The following is a 21,767-nucleotide window of genomic DNA, read 5'->3' as shown; positions in this document are numbered from 1 at the left end:
TTTTACAAAAAATAAACTAGGCATATTCATCAATGTACCCTCTTCAGTTTTCTACTGTCTTTTTATTGGAAATAAAAACATTTCGATGGAGGATGCTACAAACTTCAAGTTTTGATTTAGAAAGAAAAAAAATCTACCCGTAATGTGTAGGCTAATTTATGGGAAAGTACACATGTACCGTTCAATTATCGAATTCTAGGCACAGCAGTCCAGCAGTGGTGGAACGAGGCACATGGATGATGATTGCGCCCTCTGCTGTTTGGCTCTAACGTCCCACAATCATGACATAGCCTACTAAAGTGTCGCAATAAAATAACCACAAACGTTACAATCCAATAACTACTAACATTGATGTCACAATCAAACAACCACTGACGAAGACCAGAGATTACAATCAAATGACGACATTCAGGTGTGATTCTAAAGACCTTGATTAGCTCAATCAGGTGTGTTAAAACAGGGCTGGAAGTAAAGCTTGCAGACCCAGATCTGATCTCTAGGTTGGGGTTAGACACCCAGCAATCAAAAAACAACCATTTCTTATTGTCCACCAAAGCAACATTGCAAAACCATATTATCCTCCAGCTTTAAGGCTAATCTGTAAACCCACGTGTTTTACAGACGTGCAGAGAACATTGATTCATTGTAATCCCCTCCTCATCACATATTTCACTCTTTGCCCCTAACCTCTCATTTTCTCTCCTCTGCTCTCCCCTCTCCTTTTCTCCTTTCCTCTGTCAGTCCACAATGGTCACCTCTGAATTCTCCCAATCTCTTTTCACTTTCAATACTCTGAGCCCTTCCCCTAGTCATATAGGGACCTAACTCGTTTTCCCCTCATCCCTCACTCCTCTGGCCAATGTTATGTCTGGATTTGGTCACTCTTCCCTCTCCTCGTATTGTCCCTCACTTTCTTTGGCCCGGCCTTGTCTTTCACTCCTCTCTCTTCGTTTTCCTCTCCACTCCTGCCACCCTGTCCTGGGGTTGTCTGTGGGCCTGTGACTAGGATAGTGGAGGTCATAGATATCTGCTATTAGCTCATTGGCAGCACTCATTAAACTGAGCCAGAGCTTAGAGTGATTATTTATCCATCAGGGAGGAGATCAGTACTACCATGCTCTCTCTCTCGTCTCTCTCTCAATTCATTTCAAAGAGACTTATTGGCATGGGAAACATATGTTTACATTGCCAAAGCAAGTGAAATAGACGAAAACAAAAGGGAAATAAACAATAAAAAATTAACAGTAAACATTAAACTCACAAAAGTTTTAAAATAATTTAGACATTTCAAATGTTATATTATTGGCTATGTACAGTATTGTAACAATGTACAGATAGTTGAAGTACGAAAAGGAAAATAAATAAAGATAAATATGGGTTGTATTTACAATGGTGTTTGTGCTTCACTGCTTGCCCTTTTCTTGTGTCAACAGGTCACACATCTTGCTGCTGTGATGGCACACTGTGGTATTTCACCTAATAGATATGGGAGTTTATCAAGATTAGATTTGTTTTCAAATTCGTTGTCTCTCAATTCAATTCAATTCAAGGGCTTTATTGGCATGGGAAACATATGTTAACATTGCCAATGCAAGTGAAATAGATAATAAACAATACAAATTAACAGTAAACATTACATTCACAGAAGTTCCAAAAGAATAAAGACATTTCAAATGTCTGTCTCTCTCTGTTACTCTATCTATCTATCTATCTATCTATCTATCTATCTATCTATCTATCTATCTATCTATCTATCTATCTATCTATCTATCTATCTATCTATCTATCTATCTATCTATCTATCTATCTCTCTCTATCTCTCTCTCTCTCTCTCTCTGTATCTCTGTTGCTACTTTCTCTCTTTTCCTGTATTTTCCAATTTCTCACACTGTCATACATCTTTCTCTCTTCCTCATTTATCTCCCTCCTTTCTCTCTCCATTGTCCTGTTTTTCTCTTTCTCCCACACCCTTCCCCTCTTCTCTCTCTCCCATGTCTCTCTCTCTCTCTCTCTCCTCTCTTTTTGTCTCTCTCTCCCCTCTCTCCCCGTCAGCTCAGTGGTAATTAAGAGTGTATCTGGTAATGGAGTAATGGAGCTCAGAGGAGCTGATACCACCGTTAGCATAATTAAACACATTTATGGGATGTAAAGACATTTAGCCCAGAGGTTCCACTGCTCCCACTATAACCCAAACTCTTTATTTTTCTCCCTTTATCTCGCTAACTTTCTCGTTACCTCTCTCTGTCTTTCTCCCTCACTTTCATTCTGTCCATCTCTTCCTCTCTCTCTCTCTCTCTCTCCACTTTGTTGGACTTTTTCCCTTTCTCACTGTCACATATACTGTACGTGTTTGTTCCTTTTGTCGTTCTCCAACTCCAGTATTGAGGTCATCGTGTGGATTTTATCCCAAGTGAAGTTCTGCCCTCTCTGTTCAAAAACATACACAGTACAGTGACTGAGCTGCAGCACGAGTTTACATCATCACGTAGCCTGGTGTGTTATACTGTGTGCATGTGAGTGTGTGTGTAGGTGTGTGAGCATGTTGCCTGTGTGCGTGTTTGTGTTTCTGTGCTAGCCTTTTTCCCCTGTGCCAGTCCTATAAGTGTTTATCAGTCACCAACAGTGAACACAGTGACACTCTCTTCCTGAACACTATCAAGGTTTTGGACGGGTCGTATCCTGTTCACAGCAAAGGCACAAGTTCGGGCCAAATTACACCATATCCCCTATATATTGCACTACTCTTGACCGGTACTAATGGCCCGGTCAAAAGTAGTGCACTAAATAGGGTATAGGATGCCATTTGGAACGCAACCACATTCCCTGTTCATGATAATTATAGAATACAGAAATGTTGCTAGTAAACTGGAGATGAGAAGGGTGTTGTTGTTTGTGGTGGTGGTGGGTGCTAGTGGAGAGTGTGTGTGGGTCTGTGTGTGAGTTGACTTTCCACCTGCTCAGCTGCCTCCGCTTGGACCATGGAGTTTAGATGGCTCCTCTTTGTTTTTATTTCTTATTCAGTGATGCTCATCACTCAATCTGACACGACCACTAAAGGTACGGTGAAATTTTAACCATTGATAGATGACATCGCACAAATTGCCTTCACTTGCAAGATTTCTCCCGTACAACTGTTGTGACTGGGTTACTCACTCGTTTTGAAGCTGAAAACGAATGTGAGATTCTTCCATCGGTGTTCAGTGGATCTTTTATCAGAAAGTATATGGGAAAACATAACATACAAAATAATCAAGGTAGTATTTTATAAATAAGGTAGTATTTCAGTAGAGGTTTATAAATATTCCTGTCATTTGGAGTTCAAAGCAGGGATACACATCTCTAATCTGTCCAGTCTGGCTGGTTCTCAACTCTCCTTGGTGTTTCATTGGTCCATTAATGCCATTGATTGGGCTTAAAGAGTTCACAACACACTGGCTCTTCCTGATCTAAATCAGTTACTGATTAAAAAGGAAGGATAAAAACCTGGGTTGCGTTCCAACTGGCACTCTATTATCTATATAGTGCACTACTTTGGACCAGGGCTCTAAGAAGTAGGGTGCCATTTGAGAGTCCTCTAGAAGCAGAGCTGAGCGTCTCTGGGTTAAGTCTGTGTTGATTGTGGCTCCAGAACAAGTCACCTCATCTCCTCAGGTCTCATCTATCAGTAGTGAGGCCAGAGCCTGATCCAACTGCAACCCCTTCTACTAGCACCTTTACTTTTTACAGAGCACATAGAGCTGGATAGGTGTGAGCAGCCATGGCAGAAGTTCCCCTGTAAGCCCATTGGAAGGTTAGACCTATCACTATTTCACTCACTTGTTTTTGTGTGTGTTTTTTGTCGTCATCAGACCCTGACTGGAGTGATGTCGTTGTGACAATGGTTGGCAGGGAAGTCACCTTACCCTGTGTTGATTGGCCTCTCACGGGCTCTGTGAGCATTAATTGGAAGATGAAGCCTCTCAGGGTGGACCACTGGAAACTGGTCCTCTCGGCCAATGAGAGGCAGCAGTTCTCGGGCGCAGCCTCAAAGGCTTCCATGCGATTGGTTGACTCAAACTTTCAGAAAACTGGGGACTTCTCTCTGCTGTTTGTCCCCAAAATGGAGGACAAGGGTCGCTACTCCTGTCTGATTAAACAGCAAGAGAAGAAACTGAGAGAGAAGATCATACTATTAGCCGTCCTCACAGGTATAGAACTGTGGTCCTGTACACAAAACAGGCTACCGTTACAGTATGTCCATATACATGTAATGAACAGGTGTGATGGTATTGATAAAAATATTTTGTGTAAATCATTTCCCATGCACACTTTATTTGACACAATCAGGTCAGACTGTAGTAGCAATATCCCACATGTTTTCTATCTCTTCTATCATTCCTCCTATTTCCTACCTCCTACATCTTCCCCAGTCTCTATCTTTCCTTCAGCCACTCTCCCTCAGTACAGCACACTGCGTCTGATGGCAGAAGTGTCCCCCGCCTACGCCGTTTCCGAGGTAACCTGGCTGTCCCCTGGCGGGACGCCACTACGATTGGCAAGGAGGTCAGTTGGGGTGGTCGCCAAGCTGCCCCAGATACTCCCCACTGACCAGGGGGTATACATCTGCCAGGTGTACCCAAGGGGTAACAGCAGCACCCCTATGTTCCCCTTCACTGTGGACCTCCGCGTGGATGGTGAGATATGACGGGGGGATGGAGAGAGGGCAGAAAGGGTGTAGTGACATAATTGGAATCTGGGATGAATCTCAATACTCCAAACAAAGCATTGTATTTAGATCGGCGTTATATTGGCATTGTTATGTAATTGACTAGTATTTATATGTGCTCCCACTATAACCACTGCTCTCACACTAACCCAAATGCTTTATTTCTGTCCCTTTATCTCTCTCACTCCCTTGTTCCCTCTCTGTCGTTCTTTCTCCCTCTCTCTCCCTACCACCCTCTCCCTCTCACCCTCTCCCTCTCTCTCTTTCTAGGTATGAATGTGGCCTCGTTCACCAATATAAGCCATAGTGAGTGACGTCACAGTGTACAGTAGACTCTAGTCTAGCTAAAACACAGAGTCAGCAGCCTCTGGATCAAGCAGCACAATACAAACTGACCTTACTGAGGGACCAGCTCTCTCTCAGAAACATAACGACATAATCCCTATTGCTGCTGTGCACTACTCTCTCTAGCGTTCTTTGTTTTCCTCTGTCTGTTCTGTTCCTCTCTCCACTGCCACTTCTGTCACTCATCCTCCTCTCTATATCTCTCTACCCCACCATCTTCCCCACATATTTCTCTCACTGTTCCCCCCCACCACTCTCTCGCTCTCTTCTTATCTCTCACGTCCTCTCTCGCACTTACGCACCTCTCATTCTCTTTCTCTCCCCCATTCCCCCCGTTCTCGCTTTCTCTCTCTCCCTCCGCCTCCCTCTCCTCTCCCCCTCCCTAGGTCCTCAGATCTCTATGGCCAGTCTCACCCAGACCCCTCTCACCGTCGCCTGCCCTCCGATGCAGGGCGACTATGTCCTGCTCTATTGGAAGCCCCCAGACAGCAGAAACACCAACACCACAACCCTGGTCTACGGGTATGACCGCTGGAGGGACCGCACAGAGAAAAGCAAGGTACACCCAGAAGAGGATGTGTGTGTGTGTGTGTGTGTGTGTTCATGCTTGTGTGCGTATGAACTGAGTTCCTCTACAGGTTTCTTCCTTCAAGGGGGTTTTCCTGGCCACAGTGCTTCTGTTTCTGCCTGCTTCACAGGGTCCAGGCCGGGTTACTGTAAAAGCACTTTATAACAACTGCTGATGTAAAAAGAGCCTTTATAAATGAATGTGATTGAATGAATTTGATTGATCTAGACTCATGCCCAGCTGAGCCTGGATGGGCCATTGTCTACCCCAAAAGAGGGTTACTTCTCCTTCCTGCTGAGCCCGGGGCTGAACGACGGAGGCCTCTACTTGTGTAAGGTCTTCCTCAATGACAACGTGTTCATCCAGAGGACCCTGCTTAGCATCCTCCAAGGTACAGAGGGGAAGAGGGAGGAGAGAGGGAGGAGTGAAGAGAGAAGAGTGATTCATTTATGTCTGATATAGAGATATCAGTATGAATAAAAGCAAAGACTAAAAATACTGTCCAACTCCCACACACGCAGAAACACACACACATACTCACACACCCGTCTGTCAATTTCTGCAGTCTTGGAAGGCTCTAATAATCACTGTCCCTCTGGCAGCCATCACAGCTGCCCAGACATGACCAAGCGATCTGTCACTGTCACCCTGCTCCACACGTCTGTCACACACACACACACACACACACACACACACACACACACACACACACACACACACACACACACACACACACACACACACACACACACACACACACACACACACACACACACACACACACACACACAGCCCCGTGGACCCATGTATTTTTATCTTGCCTCATTATGGGTGTAATTATGTACGGTTATACCTGCAGCACTCCCACCAGGGCTGTGGGAGGCACACATTAAACACTGTAATCACGGACAGAGACGTGTGTGTCTGTAGGGCTTGATTACACCCAGATTGATCCTCATTGGGGTTTGATGAGACATGGGGCATCAGTCACCGTCAGGCGACACATTAGAAGCAATTCTGTGTAATTAATATATATTATTTTGACCCCTCTCTGATTCTCTCATTGTTTTCTTTCCATCCACCCCAACCCCCTTAACTCACCTTCTATCTCTCCTTGCCCCCTTCTCTTTTTGTCCCCTGACTACCCCTTATTGGTACTTCCTTCACTCTCTCCTTATCCCTACCTCACATTGTCTTTTTCTTTCCTACTCCCTTGCCTTCCACTCTTTCTCCTCTCCTTCCCCCTTTCTCACTATCCCTCCATCCCAGTGAAAGCCAGACATTCTCCATCAGCCGTGGTCCTGACATGTCAGTATACAGAGCGTTCCCAGGTAGGTAACCATCCCCTGACTGGCAACATTCATCCCTCATCTCTTCACTGTCATAGTTAGCTGATGTGTGGTGAGCTTTCAGGCACAAAATGGCTCCTTGAGCACCTGGGCTGAGTTCATTAGGCACAAAACGGAAAACTGACTGAAACAGGGAAGGACAACCTGGACTTGTCCAATTAGAAACACTTTTTTTGTGTAAGTTTTCTGTATAAGCCCAATCCATCTCCTCCATCCACCAGGTGAAGCGGGTGGTGTGGAGCCACCAGAACCAGAGTCGCACGCTGAAGTGGAGCTCCTCTGGCCTGGGTCGCCTCAGCACCGTGGTCCCCCTGTCCCCCACCCAGGACATGGCTGGGAACTACACCTGCACCATGCAGCTGCAGAACGGACAAGCGATCAAGGCAGTTTACACCGTCAAACTGCCCCCGAAAGGTTTAGAGAACCAAACGGTCCAACTTGGGCCTTTAGATATAGATCTAAGATCAGCGTACCCTCTCCTAGTGCTAACCATAATCAGTAATGCTAAAAATGCTAAACTTTTCTCAGGTCAGTGTCAACTAACTGTACCTAGCAGGACCAACAGTAGATATATAGGCCTATATATTTGTCCAAATAAGTCCCTTTACAATGCTTCCTTTCCTTCTAGCTATCATCTTATCCTTTCTTCCTCGCACCTACCCAGTCAGTTCCGGGGCGGTCTGGGCCGATGTGTTAGAAATGTCAGGGCCGATTTTTGGTCCCAGTCCGCCCCTGGTCAGTTCCCATCAGTGATTCTCATCAGTGATTAACAGAAGGGGAAAGTATTTTTAAACCACTCAGATGGAACCATACAAACAGAGAAGTTGTAAAACCAGGAAGTTATGTAACTCATGTTTGTATGTTTCCATTTGAGAGCTTTAAATATACTTTGCTCTTTAACACCACTATAGCCAACACCACTATAATCATTATGTCCAAATAGGCGCTCATCCAAGTCCATGTTTACTGAACATGAACCTCCTCTATCAGTGGTCCCCAACAGCACACACGGACAAACATACCTGATTCAACTCTTTCAGGGCCTTATGATTAGTTGCCAAGTTGAATCAGGGGTGCTTGCCTGGGGCTACAATAAAAATGTGTACGGTTGGGGGTACTAGAGGACCGGAGGTGGGAGACACTGCTCTAGATCAGTGGTTCCCAACCTTTTTGGGTTACTGTTTCACCAACAGAATTTTCCTCTGCCCAGAGTAGCCCTGAAATACCCCCTCGTGCATTTTACCAGTAGGCCTATGGTTTGATGAGTCTTTTCAAGTACCCTCTGTGGATAGGCCGAGTAGGTCCTAGTACCACTGGTTGGGAACCACTGCTCTAAATCCTAAACACACCAGACATCCCTTCCCAATTGTGAGAAGTGAACAGCAGGCTAGCTCACCTGCTAATCCGTTAGCTATGTAAACACACCTGCCTGTGTTAATCCCTCTCTCCCGTCGCTCCAGTCCTTCAGTGCTGGATGTGTGCCTTCTCCATCCTCATCTCGTTATCTCCAGGGCCCTGTTGTGAGCTAACCAATCAGCCCAGAATTGGAATAGGCAGGATGAATTCTAAATTCCAATTCTAAATTCCACATAAACTTTAAATGTGAGAATAACAAGAATTGTACACATATAGAAGACAGAGAAAGGCACTGAATTCTGCGTGAGGATTTCCCAAGTATTGACTGGAGAAAACGTCCACATGACACCCAATATGGTCCCATGTCTGATCCAGCCACACACCACAAAGCATTGCTTTGAATGGGAGTCTAATAGTCTGTTTCACTTATTTTATTCCATTCTATCCTATTCTACGTCCTTAACCCATTGTTCTGTTGCTTATCACAGCCAGACAGGTTGACCTGTCTGGCTGTGATCACAACCACTTTAAAATGCTTCACAGAGCACTGACCTTGTAGTCCTGCCTGCCTGCCTGCCTGCTTGCTTGCCTGCCTGCCTGCCCGTGTGCCTGCCTGGCTGAGTGACAGACTGTTTATGGCTTCTGTCCCAACGGAGGTAATGGGTTGTCACTGTCATCACCACCAGACCCGCCTGGGTTCAAATAGTATTTGTTTCCCTGTCTCTCTGTGTCTGTCTGTGTCGCTCTCTCTCTCTCTCTCTCTCTCTCTCTCTCTCTCTCTCTCTCTCTCTCTCTCTCTCTCTCCCTCTCTTCACACCCCCACACATCTTCAGATGATAAGTGTAAATGGTGAGGCAGGACACCAGGACAGCTCTCTGGAATGTATTCACATTCATTGTATCTGAGGAAGCACACACAGCCACAGAATGATCTGACAGTTGAATGAATCTCCTAATGAAGATGAGCTCACTACCAATACTCCCATACATCACTGATACAGAGGAGCCATGATGATGACACACAACAAAGCAATGTTTTAACAAGAGTAATGGATATGCAAAGGGAAGTGTTGCATTTAGAATGAGCTCTTGTTTGTGAGGGCTGATTGAACGTTGTGGTGGTCTTGTTGTCCCATTTACTCTCTTATTGGGATGTGGGAGAGAAGAGAGGAGATGGGAGGTAGGGAAGAGATGGGAGATGGGAGGTAGGGAAGAGATGGGAGATGGGAGGTAGGGAAGAGATGGGAGATGGGAGGTAGGGAAGAGATGGGAGATGGGAGGTAGGGAAGAGATGGGAGATGGGAGGTAGGGAAGAGATGGGAGATGGGAGGTAGGGAAGAGATGGGAGATGGGAGGTAGGGAAGAGATGGGAGATGGGAGGTAGGGAAGAGATGGGAGATGGGAGGTAGGGAAGAGATGGGAGATGGGAGGTAGGGAAGAGATGGGAGATGGGAGGAAGGGAAGAGATGGGAGATGGGAGGTAGGGAAGAGATGGGAGATGGGAGGTAGGGAAGAGATGGGAGATGGGAGGAAGGGAAGAGATGGGAGATGGGAGGTAGGGAAGAGATGGGAGATGGGAGGAAGGGAAGAGATGGGAGATGGGAGGAAGGGAAGAGATGGGAGATGGGAGGTAGGGAAGAGATGGGAGATGGGAGGAAGGGAAGAGATGGGAGATGGGAGGTAGGGAAGAGATGGGAGATGGGAGGAAGGGAAGAGATGGGAGATGGGAGGTAGGGAAGAGATGGGAGATGGGAGGAAGGGAAGAGATGGGAGATGGGAGGTAGGGAAGAGATGGGAGATGGGAGGTAGGGAAGAGATGGGAGATGGGAGGAAGGGAAGAGATGGGAGATGGGAGGTAGGGAAGAGATGGGAGATGGGAGGTAGGGAAGAGATGGGAGATGGGAGGAAGGGAAGAGATGGGAGATGGGAGGTAGGGAAGAGATGGGAGATGGGAGGAAGGGAAGAGATGGGAGATGGGAGGTAGGGAAGAGATGGGAGATGGGAGGTAGGGAAGAGATGGGAGATGGGAGGTAGGGAAGAGATGGGAGATGGGAGGTAGGGAAGAGATGGGAGATGGGAGGAAGGGAAGAGATGGGAGATGGGAGGTAGGGAAGAGATGGGAGATGGGAGGAAGGGAAGAGATGGGAGATGGGAGGTAGGGAAGAGATGGGAGATGGGAGGTAGGGAAGAGATGGGAGATGGGAGGAAGGGAAGAGATGGGAGATGGGAGGTAGGGAAGAGATGGGAGATGGGAGGAAGGGAAGAGATGGGAGATGGGAGGTAGGGAAGAGATGGGAGATGGGAGGTAGGGAAGAGATGGGAGATGGGAGGAAGGGAAGAGATGGGAGATGGGAGGTAGGGAAGAGATGGGAGATGGGAGGAAGGGAAGAGATGGGAGATGGGAGGTAGGGAAGAGATGGGAGATGGGAGGAAGGGAAGAGATGGGAGATGGGAGGTAGGGAAGAGATGGGAGATGGGAGGTAGGGAAGAGATGGGAGATGGGAGGAAGGGAAGAGATGGGAGATGGGAGGTAGGGAAGAGATGGGAGATGGGAGGTAGGGAAGAGATGGGAGATGGGAGGAAGGGAAGAGATGGGAGATGGGAGGTAGGGAAGAGATGGGAGATGGGAGGAAGGGAAGAGATGGGAGATGGGAGGTAGGGAAGAGATGGGAGATGGGAGGTAGGGAAGAGATGGGAGATGGGAGGAAGAAGTAATAGAGGAACAGAGGGGAGCAAAGAGGGAAAGAGGGAGGGATGGATGATAGACCCACATAAGAAAATCATATAGTATACTATGGTATAAATACTGTAGTGTTACTATATTTATATACTATAGTATTCACCGTAGTGTTTTTGCAGACATTACCGTAGTATTTACTAAGTGTTTTTTTTAAATGATCTTTGAAGTAGAAGTGGGTGCTTTCCCCTTGAGGAAACTGGACAAATACTACGGTAATGTCTGCAAAAACACTACAGTGTTGGACAAATACTATAAGAGGAAAGGTTCCATAACCTGTAGGACTGTAATATGAATTGATTGTTTAATGCTTCTGCTCTTTTCTATAATCTGTAGGGAACACAATATATAGTCTATACTTGGCATGTAGGTTTCTCAATCATGGGTGGCAACATTTTAATTTTATTTAACCTTTATTTAACCAGGCAAGCCAGTTAAGAACAAATTCTTATTTACAATGACGGCCTAGGAACAGTGTGTTAACTGCCTTGTTCAGGGGCAAAACGACAGATTTTTACCTTGTCAGCTCAGGGATTCGATCTAGCAACCTTTCAGTTACTAGTCCAACGCTCTAACCACTAGGCTACCTGCCGCCACAAATTGGGATATGGGGGATGGGAATGGGTGGGGTATATGCAAATTGAATACTGTAGTATTACTATAGTAAAAAAAACAATAGTGTTTTTGTGGATAAAACTGTAGTGTCGTGTCTCGAGTGGCTTGTCATTAAATGTGAAGACTGTTATTTTATCAAATCAATTCTCTGTAATTATTATAATCAGTTCTCATTCCAAACGTCATAAAATTCTTGTCTATCTGCACGAACCCAGCCTTTACTATGAATCATCCATACACCAATTGGCTCAATTATTTATTTACTAACTAATTAAACAATTACAGAATATACAATACATAATAACATTATACAGTGAATATCGTCCCTAGTGGACTTAACAAAAACTGTTTGGTTATAACATGATAGATTCAGAGACAAGAGAAGGGGGTTTTGGAAGGAAGACTAAGGAACATGGGTCTCTATCGGACCTGGGAAGCTATTCTCACATAAATGCATATGCCACTAACGATCGCTCATTCGGAAAAGTAATGCATTGTATTTCCGTGAAGCTGGCTTCGATAGTTGAGCTGGTGATGTGAGGCTCTGGTTTGCCCAGTCGATGTTGCCATTGTCCTTTGTAGATTCTTCCGGGTTGTTGTGTGAGAGGTTCACCTGGTCTGAGAGGTTCATCTCACTCTGGAGATTCGTCCTCGTCGGTCAGTGTTCTCGTACTAGATTTGCGCATATGTTCAGCTGCAATCTGATATATGCTAGTTTAGTATGCACTTCTTCTTTAGGTGCTCAATAGTTCAGAGTTCATACCATTTCACGTGTGGAGCAAGCTCTCACGTTTCCTGGTCTGTAGAGTTGAAATTAGAATTAGTCCTTTTCAACGTGGGGGACAAGTCCTGCCGTTATTTGGAATTGAGTTCCACAGAGGCTTTTATTCAAGAGTGGAAAAGGGTTGGTTCATCATTTCCAACCAATGTCTATTTACTTGGGTGTGGCTGCTGACTTAGTTCAACTTTACATGGGAGGCCAATTCTCTCATTTTAAAGGTTACCATCACATTACATCATTTCGCAAATAGTTGAATCTTTTACTCATTCATTTTATTCAAGAATTAGATGCAAGCCTCGTAACTGAGGAACGTGTATAAACAGAGTTAGGGTAATGTGGCTGTATTGTCTTTCATGAGGTCACAAACATGAAACGAAATGGACCGGGTCGTAGCTGGCTTCTCCACCAACCGTTTACACATTCTCCAAAATAGGAATATTGTTCAATTCTCAAATTCTGGGATGTAGTAGAATTTGGCATGAGAATTCCTTTGTTCTACTGTGACCCTCTCTCTCCCATACTGCATGGTCAGGGAGACAAGAGTCTTTGTTCTACTGTGACCCTCTCTCTCCCATACTGCATGGTCAGGGAGACAAGAGTCTCTGCAAGGAATTTACGATGTAGTTGTAAAGTCATAGAAACTGCCCCTCCCCTCCTAACAGGAGAGCGGGGGTTGTTCACATCTCAGCTAGCCAATTCACTGAAAGGGCTAGTGTCATAACAGTAGTATTCTACACAGTATTATATAGTAAGTACTACACATGATCGAGTGATACTACAGTGTGTAGTATATTATTTGACAGTATACTACAGTTTACTTCACAATTTTATAGTAAGCACTACATGATTGAGTGGATACTACAGTATGTAGTATAGTATTCTACAGTATACTACAAAATGATATAGTAAGCACTACAGCATGTAGTATAGTATTCTACAGTATACTACATTATTATAATGTAAGAAATACACGATCGAGGGATACTGCAGTGTGTAGTATAGTATTCTATAGTATACTACACATTTCTATAGTAAGTACTGCACATGATCAAAGGATAATACAGTGTGGAGTACAGTATACTACAATATTCTATAGTCAGAAGTACACGATCAAGGGACACTACAGTGTGACGTATAGTATTCTATAGTATACTACACATTTCTATACTAAGTACTACAAATGATCAAGGGATACTATAGTGTGGAGTATAGTATTCTACAGTATACTACAATATTCTATAGTAAGAAGTACACGGTTGAGGGATACTACAGTGTGGAGTATAGTATTTTGTCATGTGGGGAAGTGTGTAGGGAAAGGAAATTAGAGGAGAGCAGAGAGGAAGGAAGGGAGGGAAGGTGCACCCAGGCCATTGAGGAGTGATGGTATTTACGCCTCACCTTGCTGCACCAAATTACCATAATTCATGCAGTGTTAAAGAAGCTGGCATTGAGAACAGAGCAGGTCAACCTGGCCTGGGGGTCAACTCCCTGCCACCACACTATTCCATTAGGGACCCCAACACACACACACACACACACACACACACACACACACACACACACACACACACACACACACACACACACACACACACACACACCACCCCCACCAATCCATTACACCTCACTCAGCACTTCATGATTGATTCGTTTGAAGCACCATGTATAAGTCAAGACAGCAGGGCAAGGTGAAGGCCTGTAGAGGGAACTAATACGAAACAAACTTATGGATGTTTTTTGGAATTTGTAACTTGATGATGTAGTACAAATAAAACATGGGTGCTATCAAATTTTGTTTTTTTTATCCAGAAAGACTTGCAACCTCACAATAGAATCATCATAAATTAGCAATATATAATTAACAGTAACATGTTAATAATGGTCACATCGCTGGTGTACAAATGAAGATATATATATATAAATGAAGATATACACTGGTGACATCAAAGTCTCTGTTATATTCTCGATGCTTGTGAGCAGGTAGTTGTCACTGTGGTAACTGACACCTACCGCACATCTCCTATGTCTCCCTGTGTCTGTGTTTGCATGAATGATGTCACCTCACCTCACCATGCAAACACACCAGACTGTATTCATGTCGCGTGTGGCGCTTGTCAGTCTACAAATGGCTAATTTGAATACCATGAGCTAATCATCACATGGTTATGTCATGTAATAATTCCGTGTCTCCCCTCCCAACCTTCTCTTTCATCGTTCTGTTTCATCCAGAGTACTGTATGGAGTGTGATTTATACTGATTGTCTTGCCATGATAAGGAGTTAGACATTTCAACATACCCACATTGACTCACCCTCGCTATTTCGATAGGACCTCTCTGGAGCTAAACCAGGGATCAGGCCTGCCCCCTGCTGGGAATGAGACCACACTGTCATTGATGTACAAGTGTTCAATTCATACAACACTCATTAACTTATTCTCTTTTTCTCTTTCTCACTTCTTTCTGTCCTCTTCTCTCAGACAACACAGAGAGCACTACTTCTATCTCTCCTCCTCACCCAGAGAGCAACATTGCCTCGCTCCTTCCCTCCCTCCTCTCTGCTTTATTACTCCTGGTGCCCCTTGTTGCCGCGGTTGCTGGTGTGTTGCTATGGAGACAGAAAGACATTTCTCGCCGGGGTGAGTCTTCCGGCGTTTTCTTTTTTGACATCCCTACCTCATTCGTGTTCTCTCCATCTCTGGACCTGTCAAGTCCAGTGAGTGATCTGGGGCATGACATATTATGAGGTCGATGAAATGAATCTGGCAGTCTGCCTCTCACTGTGTGTGTGTGTGTGTGTGTGTGTGTGTGTGTTTCTCCACAGGTATTGAACAGTCTCTCTCCCACTACTCTGGGGAAGTGGAAAATATCTATGAGAATCCTGAGGATGTCAGACAGGTGATGGATTCATGCCTTCTCTGTATCTCAATAATCTCTGATGAATCTCTGTTCTCTTCTCCCTCTCTCTCTCCTCCTTCTGTCTCCCCACCATTTAATGTATTGTCTCTGGCCCTCTGTTTGTCTCTTTCTTCTCTCTTTGTTTTCCTTTGTTTTCCCGCTTCTTCTTCTTTACCTCTCATCTAACTCCCTGTCTCTCCCTTTCTCTATATTTCTCTACCCCCTCTCTCTACTCCTTTCCCTCTCTCTTTCTTTCTCTCTCTCTCTCTCTCTCTCTCTCTCTACTCCTTTCCCTCTCTCTCTCTCTCTCTCTCTCTCTCTCTACTCCTTTCCCTCTCTCTCTCTCTCTCTCTCTCTCTCTCTACTCCTTTCCCTCTCTCTCTCTCTCTCTCTCTCTCTCTCTCTCTCTCTCTACTCCTTTCCCTCTCTCGTTCTCTCTCTCTCTACTCCTTTCCCTCTCTCGTTCTCTCTCTCTCTCACTTTCTCTCTCTCTCTCTCTCTCTCTCTCTCTCTCTCTACTCCTTTCCCTCTCTCGTTCTCTCTCTCTCTCTCACTCTGTGTGGTTATTGAACACTGTTTTCTCTCCTCTCTCCCTATAGACTTCTCCCCAGGGTTCAGTGTGGTTATTAAACACTGTTTTCTCTCCTCTCTCCCTATAGACTTCTCCCCAGGGTTCAGTGTGGTTATTAAACACTGTTTTCTCTCCTCTCTCCCTATAGACTTCTCCCCAGAGTTCAGTGTGGTTATTAAACACTGTTTTCTCTCCTCTCTCCCTATAGACTTCTCCCCAGAGTTCAGTGTGGTTATTAAACACTGTTTTCTCTCCTCTCTCCCTATAGACTTCTCCCCAGAGTTCAGTGTGGTTATTAAACACTGTTTTCTCTCCTCTCTCCCTATAGACTTCTCCCCAGAGTTCAGTGTGGTTATTAAACACTGTTTTCTCTCCTCTCTCCCTATAGACTTCTCCCCAGGGTTCAGTGTGGTTATTAAACACTGTTTTCTCTCCTCTCTCCCTATAGACTTCTCCCCAGAGTTCAGTGTACATGGTGAGTTATTGTGTTTTGTTCTCAGCATCACAGACACAGAAGCGTTCCCCTGAGTCTGTGTGGGGAGGTGAGGTTGTAGTGGCCTCTCTTGCTAGTCTGTCCTCAGTGTGGGTGTGAGTGAGTGAGTGAGTGAGTGAGTGAGTGAGTGAGTGAGTGAGTGAGTGAGTGAGTGAGTGTGTGTGTGTGTGTGTGTGTGTGTTTCTCCCTCTTCTGTCAGCAGATATGTCTCCCCCCATCAGAACTGTGGTTCAGAAAAACCTGTCAGTTCTTAACTGTCAGCCTTACATTAGTGATATTAACAAATCAATCGCATCCCACCCAGGAGGATGCCTTTAAATGTAATCTCCTCTCCCTCCTGCTTCTCTCTCTCCCTTCCTCCCCTTCACCCCCTTCTCCCCCTCTCTCTCATACTACAATGCCCCTGTCTTTCTCTTCTTCTCCTCCCCTCCTATCTCTTGCTGTACTATGCCCTTCTCCCTTCTCTTGCACTCCTTCCACCCACCACTTCTCTCTCTCTCTCCTCTTCTTCTCCTCTTCTTCTCCTCTTCTTCTCAGGACCTGAAGCCCAGAGGGGAGGATGATGTCTATGAGGAATTGGATCGGTAAGAATTAAATAGCCCTGGGTCATGCGTGGTGTGTGTGTCTGTACGCATTTCTGTCACAATTTCCCATCTGCCCTTCACAGGCCCTCTCACCCCCATCAACTCTGAACATCACTATGACACTGTCAACCTGGCGCTGCACGTCGGTAACATAATGTCGCATAATGCACTGACAGTGAAGTGTGTGTGGTTTTGGGTGTGACGTGCAGCACGCCATGCATGGGTGCATACGTTTGTGTGTGTGTACCTGTGTGTGTCTGTGTGGTTTAAGAGCGTGTTATTTTTTCAGATACGAATCATGCAGCCTTCTGGAGACCTCCACATCTCAGGATTTATCAGCAAAAGCTTAAAGCAATATTATCTCTCCTCTGTTCAGTATATGGACATTTACAGTGCCTTGACTTTTTCCACATGTTGTTATGTTACAGCCTGAATTTAAATGAATTACATTGAGAATTTATGTCACTAGCCAACACACAATACCCAATAATGTCAAAGTGAAATTAATAAAAATGAAAAGCTGAAATGTCTTGAGTCAGTAAGTATTCAACCCCTTTGTTATGGCAAGCCTAAATAAGTTCAGGAGTATAAATGTGCTTAACAAGTCACATGATAAGTTGCATGGACTCTGTGTGCAATAATAGTGTTTAACATGAGTTTTGAATGACTACATCGTCTCTGTACCCCACATACACAATTATCTGTAAGGTCCCTAGGTCGAGCAGTGAATTTCAAACACAGATTCAACCACAAAGACCATGGATGTTTAACCTATGCCTCGCAAAGAAAGGCACCTATTGGTAGATGGGTAAAAAATAAATAATTAAAAGCAGGCATTGAATATCCGTTTGAGGATGGTGAAATTCTTAATTACACTTTGGATGGTGTATCAATACACCCAGTCATTTTAAAGATACAGGCGTCCTTCCTAACTCAGTTGCCGGAGAGGAATGTGGCAATAGAAATTAACTTTATGTCCTGAATACAAAGCGTTATGTTTGGGGCAAACACAACACATCACTGAGTACCGCTCTTCATGGTGGTGGCCGCATCATGTTATGAGTATGCTTGTCATCGGCAAGGACTAGGAAGTTTTTTTTAGATAAAAATTAATATAATAGCCTCCCGAGTGGGGCAGCGGTCTAAGGCACTACATAGCAGTGCTAGAGGCATCACTACAGATCCGGGTTGGGTCCCAGGCTGTATCGAGGGGCCGGGCGTGACCAGAAGACCATAAGGTGGCGCACAATTGTCCCAGCGTCGTCCGGGTAAGGGGAGGGTTTGGCCGGCCGGGATGTCCTTGTCCCATCGCACTCTAGCGACTCCTGTGGTGTGCTGGGTGCATGCACGCTGACATGATCTCCAGTTGGACGGTGTTTCCTCCAACACATTGGTGCAGCTGGCTTCCAGGTTAAGTGAGCACTGTGTTAAGTAGGAGTCCGGCTTGGCAGGGTCGTGTTTCACCTCTCCTGAGTCTGTACGGGAGTGGCAGCGATGGGACAAGACTGTAACTACCAATTGGAAATCACGAAATTTCCAATTGTTAGTATATATATTATACATTTCTGTACTTTTCTTTACCCCTTTTACAGTACCAGTCAAAAGTTTGAACACACCTAATCATTTATTTATTTATTTATTTTTTTAAACTATTTTCTACATTGTAGAATAATAGTAAGGACATCAACACTATGAAATAACACATATGGAATCATGTATTCACCAAAATAGTGTTCAACTAATCAAAATATGTTTTTTTTTTAGATTCTTCAAAGTAGCCACTGTTTGCCTTGATGACAGCTTTGCACACTCTTCGCATTCTCTCAACCTGATTCATGAGGAATGTTTTTCCAACAGTCTTGAAGGAGTTCCCACATATGCTGAGCACTTATTGGCTGCTTTTCCTTCACTCTGCGGTCCAACTCATCCCAAACCATCTCAATTGGTGATTGTGGAGGCCAGGTCATCTGATGCAGCCCTCCATCACTCTCCTTCTTGTTCAAATAGCCCTTACACAGCCTGGAGGTGTGTTTGGGGTCATTGTCCTGTTGAAAACAAATGATAGTCCCACAAGTGCAAATCAGATGGGATGGCGTATCGCTGCAGAATGCTGTGGTAGCCACGCTGGTTAAGTGTGCCTTGAATTCTATATAAATCACTGACAGTGTCACCAACAAAGCACACTCACACCATCACACCTCCTCCTCCATGCTTCACGGTGGGAACCACTCATGCGGAGATCATCTGTTCACCTACTCTGCGTCTCACAAAGACACGGCGGTTGGAACCAAAAATCTCAAATTTGGACTCATCAGACCAAAGGACAGATTTCCACCGGTCTAATGTCCATTGCTTGTGTTTCTTGGCCCAAGCAAATCTCTTCTTATTATTGCTGTCCTTTAGTAATGGTTTCTTTGCAGCAATGTGACCATGAAGGCCTGATTGACGCAGTCTCCTCTGAACAGTTGATGTTGAGATGTGTCTGTTACTTGAAATCTGAAGAATTTATTTGGGCTGCAATTTCTGAAACTGGTAACTCTAATGAACTTATCCTCTGCAGCAGAGATAACTGGGTCTTCCTTTCCTGTGATGGTCCTCATGAGAGACAGTTTCAATATAGCGCTTGATGGTTTTTGCGACTGCACTTGAAGAAACTTTCAAAGTTCTTTAAATTTCCCGCATTGGCTGACCTTCATGTCTTAAAGTAATGATGGACTATCATTTCTCTTTGCTTATTTGAGCTGTTCTTGCCATAATATGGGCTTGGTCTTTTACCAAATAGGGCTATCTTCTGTATATCAACCCTACCTTGTCACAACACAACTGATTGGCTCAAACGCAGTAAGAAGGAAAGAAATTCCACAAATGAAATTTTAACAAGGCACACCTGTTAATTGACATTTATTCCAGGTGACTACCTCATGAAGCAGGTTGAGAGAATGCCAAGAGTGGGCAAAGCTGTCATCAAGGCAAAGGGTGGCTACTTTGAAGAATCTAAAATATGTTTGGATTTGTTTAACACTTTTTTGGTTACTACATGATTCATATGTGTTATCTCATAGTTTTGATGTCTTCACTACTGTTCTACAACGTCAAAAATAATACAAATAAATTAAAACCCTGGAATGATTAGGTGTGTCCAAACTTTTGATTGGTACTGTATATGTAAAATGGAATAGGGCTAAGCCCAGGCAAAATCCTAGAGGAAAACCTGGTTCAGTCTGCCTTCCAACAGACACTGGGAGACAAATTCCCCTTTCAGTAGGACAATAACCTAAAAAATAACCTAAAAATAGACCAAAAATACACTGGAGTTGCTTACCAAAATGACATTGAATGTGGCCTAGTTACAGTTTTGACAAAACTCGGCTAGAAAATCTATGGTAAGACTTGAAAATGGCTGTTTAGAAATGCTCAACAACCAACTTGACAGCGCTTGAAGAATTTTAAAAAGAATAATGTGCAAATATTGTACAATATCTTGGAGACTTGCCCAGAAAGACTCACAGCAGTAATCGCTGCTTAATAAGGTGATTCTAATGTGTATTGACTCAGGGGTAGGAATACTTATGTACATTTCTGTATTTACTTTTCAATCAATGGGCTACAATTCCTAAAAACATGTTTTCACTTATTTCATTATGGGTTATTTTGTGTAGATGGGTGAGAAAAATACATATTGTTTATTAATTTTGAATTCAGGCTGAAACGACAAAATGTGGAATAAGTCAAGGGGTATGAAGTTTTAGTGATGTTGATCACTGGCCATAAGGATAGATCTGGGTTGGGGGAAATGTAAACCTTCACCTTGGACTTTTGGTCTGTCTGTTTCAATAAACATCACCTAATAAACGGGTCAAATTAATCTTAATTGTCTGTAATCAAACCAAATGTTATTGTCACAACTGTGTTATTGCAGCATTTATTACAACAGTAAAATGAAAAATTATTCTTCCTAAAACTCATGCACGGAAAGTGACAAGTTCTTCCGAGAAAGGGCCGAGATGGCGGAAGTGGAAGTGTTGTTTGAAGATGAAAGCGCGTCGTGTACAGCTAGTGAGAAAGATGAGTGGACAACAGTGAAGCCTAAGAATGGTACAAAAATGGCAAAAATTGTTGTGGAAAAGGACTCTGATGAGTTGTTGCTTGTTGGAGTACGTTTTTTGGATAAATATGTTCATTTGGGAAACCCTTTTGAAGTCACGAGGATTGTGATGAAGGTGTTGGGAAAAGTGGATGCAGTCAAAGTAACCAGGAGTGGTATGGTGTTAAGCACGTTGTGACATCTGCTGATGTAAAAAGGACTTTATAAATACATTCGATTTGATATCGTGTGTATCTAAAGAGCAAAGGGAGCGTGCATTGTGGCTTGTGAAATTATCGATGCATGAAGTGGACAGCTTTGATTTTTGGAGCAGGGCACTGGTAAAAGGTGATATCTCTGGCATCCCTTGGGACATTGATAATCAATATCTTAAGCAAAAAATTCCAGGAGTAGTTAATGCTTGACCCGTATGGAGAATGGGGGAAAAGGAGCAAAGTTTATCTGTATTATTGATGTTTGATGAAGAGTTTCTACCACTCTATGTAAAGCTGGGATATATAAGATACCCCATAAGAGCGTTCATTCAACACCCGAAGCAATGCAAGAAATTTAGAAAGTTGTAGTTTGGCCACGCTTCAAGTGTTTTCAGGCGAAAGGAATATGCTATTGAAGAGTCTGTGAATGTAAAATGTTGCAACTGTGGTGGGGATCATATTCCCGAAT

General features: G+C 44.1%; 1 protein-coding gene across 4 annotated transcripts; it reads left to right on the top strand.

The window, feature by feature from the left end:
* Positions 1-2,918: 2,918 nt before the first annotated feature.
* Positions 2,919-17,510, top strand: LOC115176379 (uncharacterized). 4 transcript variants are annotated; one of them, XM_029736377.1, is made up of 14 exons: positions 2,919-3,057; positions 3,849-4,187; positions 4,410-4,673; positions 4,976-5,011; positions 5,437-5,609; positions 5,847-6,009; positions 6,888-6,949; positions 7,189-7,381; positions 14,934-15,092; positions 15,278-15,351; positions 16,371-16,397; positions 16,953-16,999; positions 17,083-17,145; positions 17,289-17,367. In XM_029736377.1, exons 1-13 carry the CDS (start codon positions 2,979-2,981, stop codon positions 17,105-17,107), a joined length of 1,641 nt encoding a protein of 546 aa, XP_029592237.1. In that variant the 5' UTR covers positions 2,919-2,978; the 3' UTR covers positions 17,108-17,145; positions 17,289-17,367. The 4 variants fall into 4 exon arrangements, with proteins under 4 accessions (XP_029592237.1, XP_029592236.1, XP_029592235.1 ...); XM_029736376.1 differs by lacking the exon at positions 17,083-17,145 and having other exon boundaries at positions 17,289-17,491; XM_029736375.1 differs by lacking the exons at positions 16,953-16,999; positions 17,083-17,145 and having other exon boundaries at positions 17,289-17,510.
* The last annotated feature ends 4,257 nt before the right edge of the window (positions 17,511-21,767 follow it).

This window comes from Salmo trutta, chromosome 37 (assembly GCF_901001165.1).
Source record: "Salmo trutta chromosome 37, fSalTru1.1, whole genome shotgun sequence".
NCBI classification, from domain to species: domain Eukaryota; kingdom Metazoa; phylum Chordata; class Actinopteri; order Salmoniformes; family Salmonidae; genus Salmo; species Salmo trutta.
This window is presented reverse-complemented; position numbering and strand designations above follow the sequence as displayed.

Bases quoted from the DNA above. Each gene is read 5' to 3' on its own strand.
- LOC115176379 (XM_029736375.1), top strand. From the start codon at position 2,979: ATGGAGTTTAGATGGCTCCTCTTTGTTTTTATTTCTTATTCAGTGATG. The intron at 4,188-4,409 runs GTATAGAACTGT...CATCTTCCCCAG, and splicing joins ACTATTAGCCGTCCTCACAG to TCTCTATCTTTCCTTCAGCC. The intron at 5,610-5,846 runs GTACACCCAGAA...TGATTGATCTAG, and splicing joins ACCGCACAGAGAAAAGCAAG to ACTCATGCCCAGCTGAGCCT.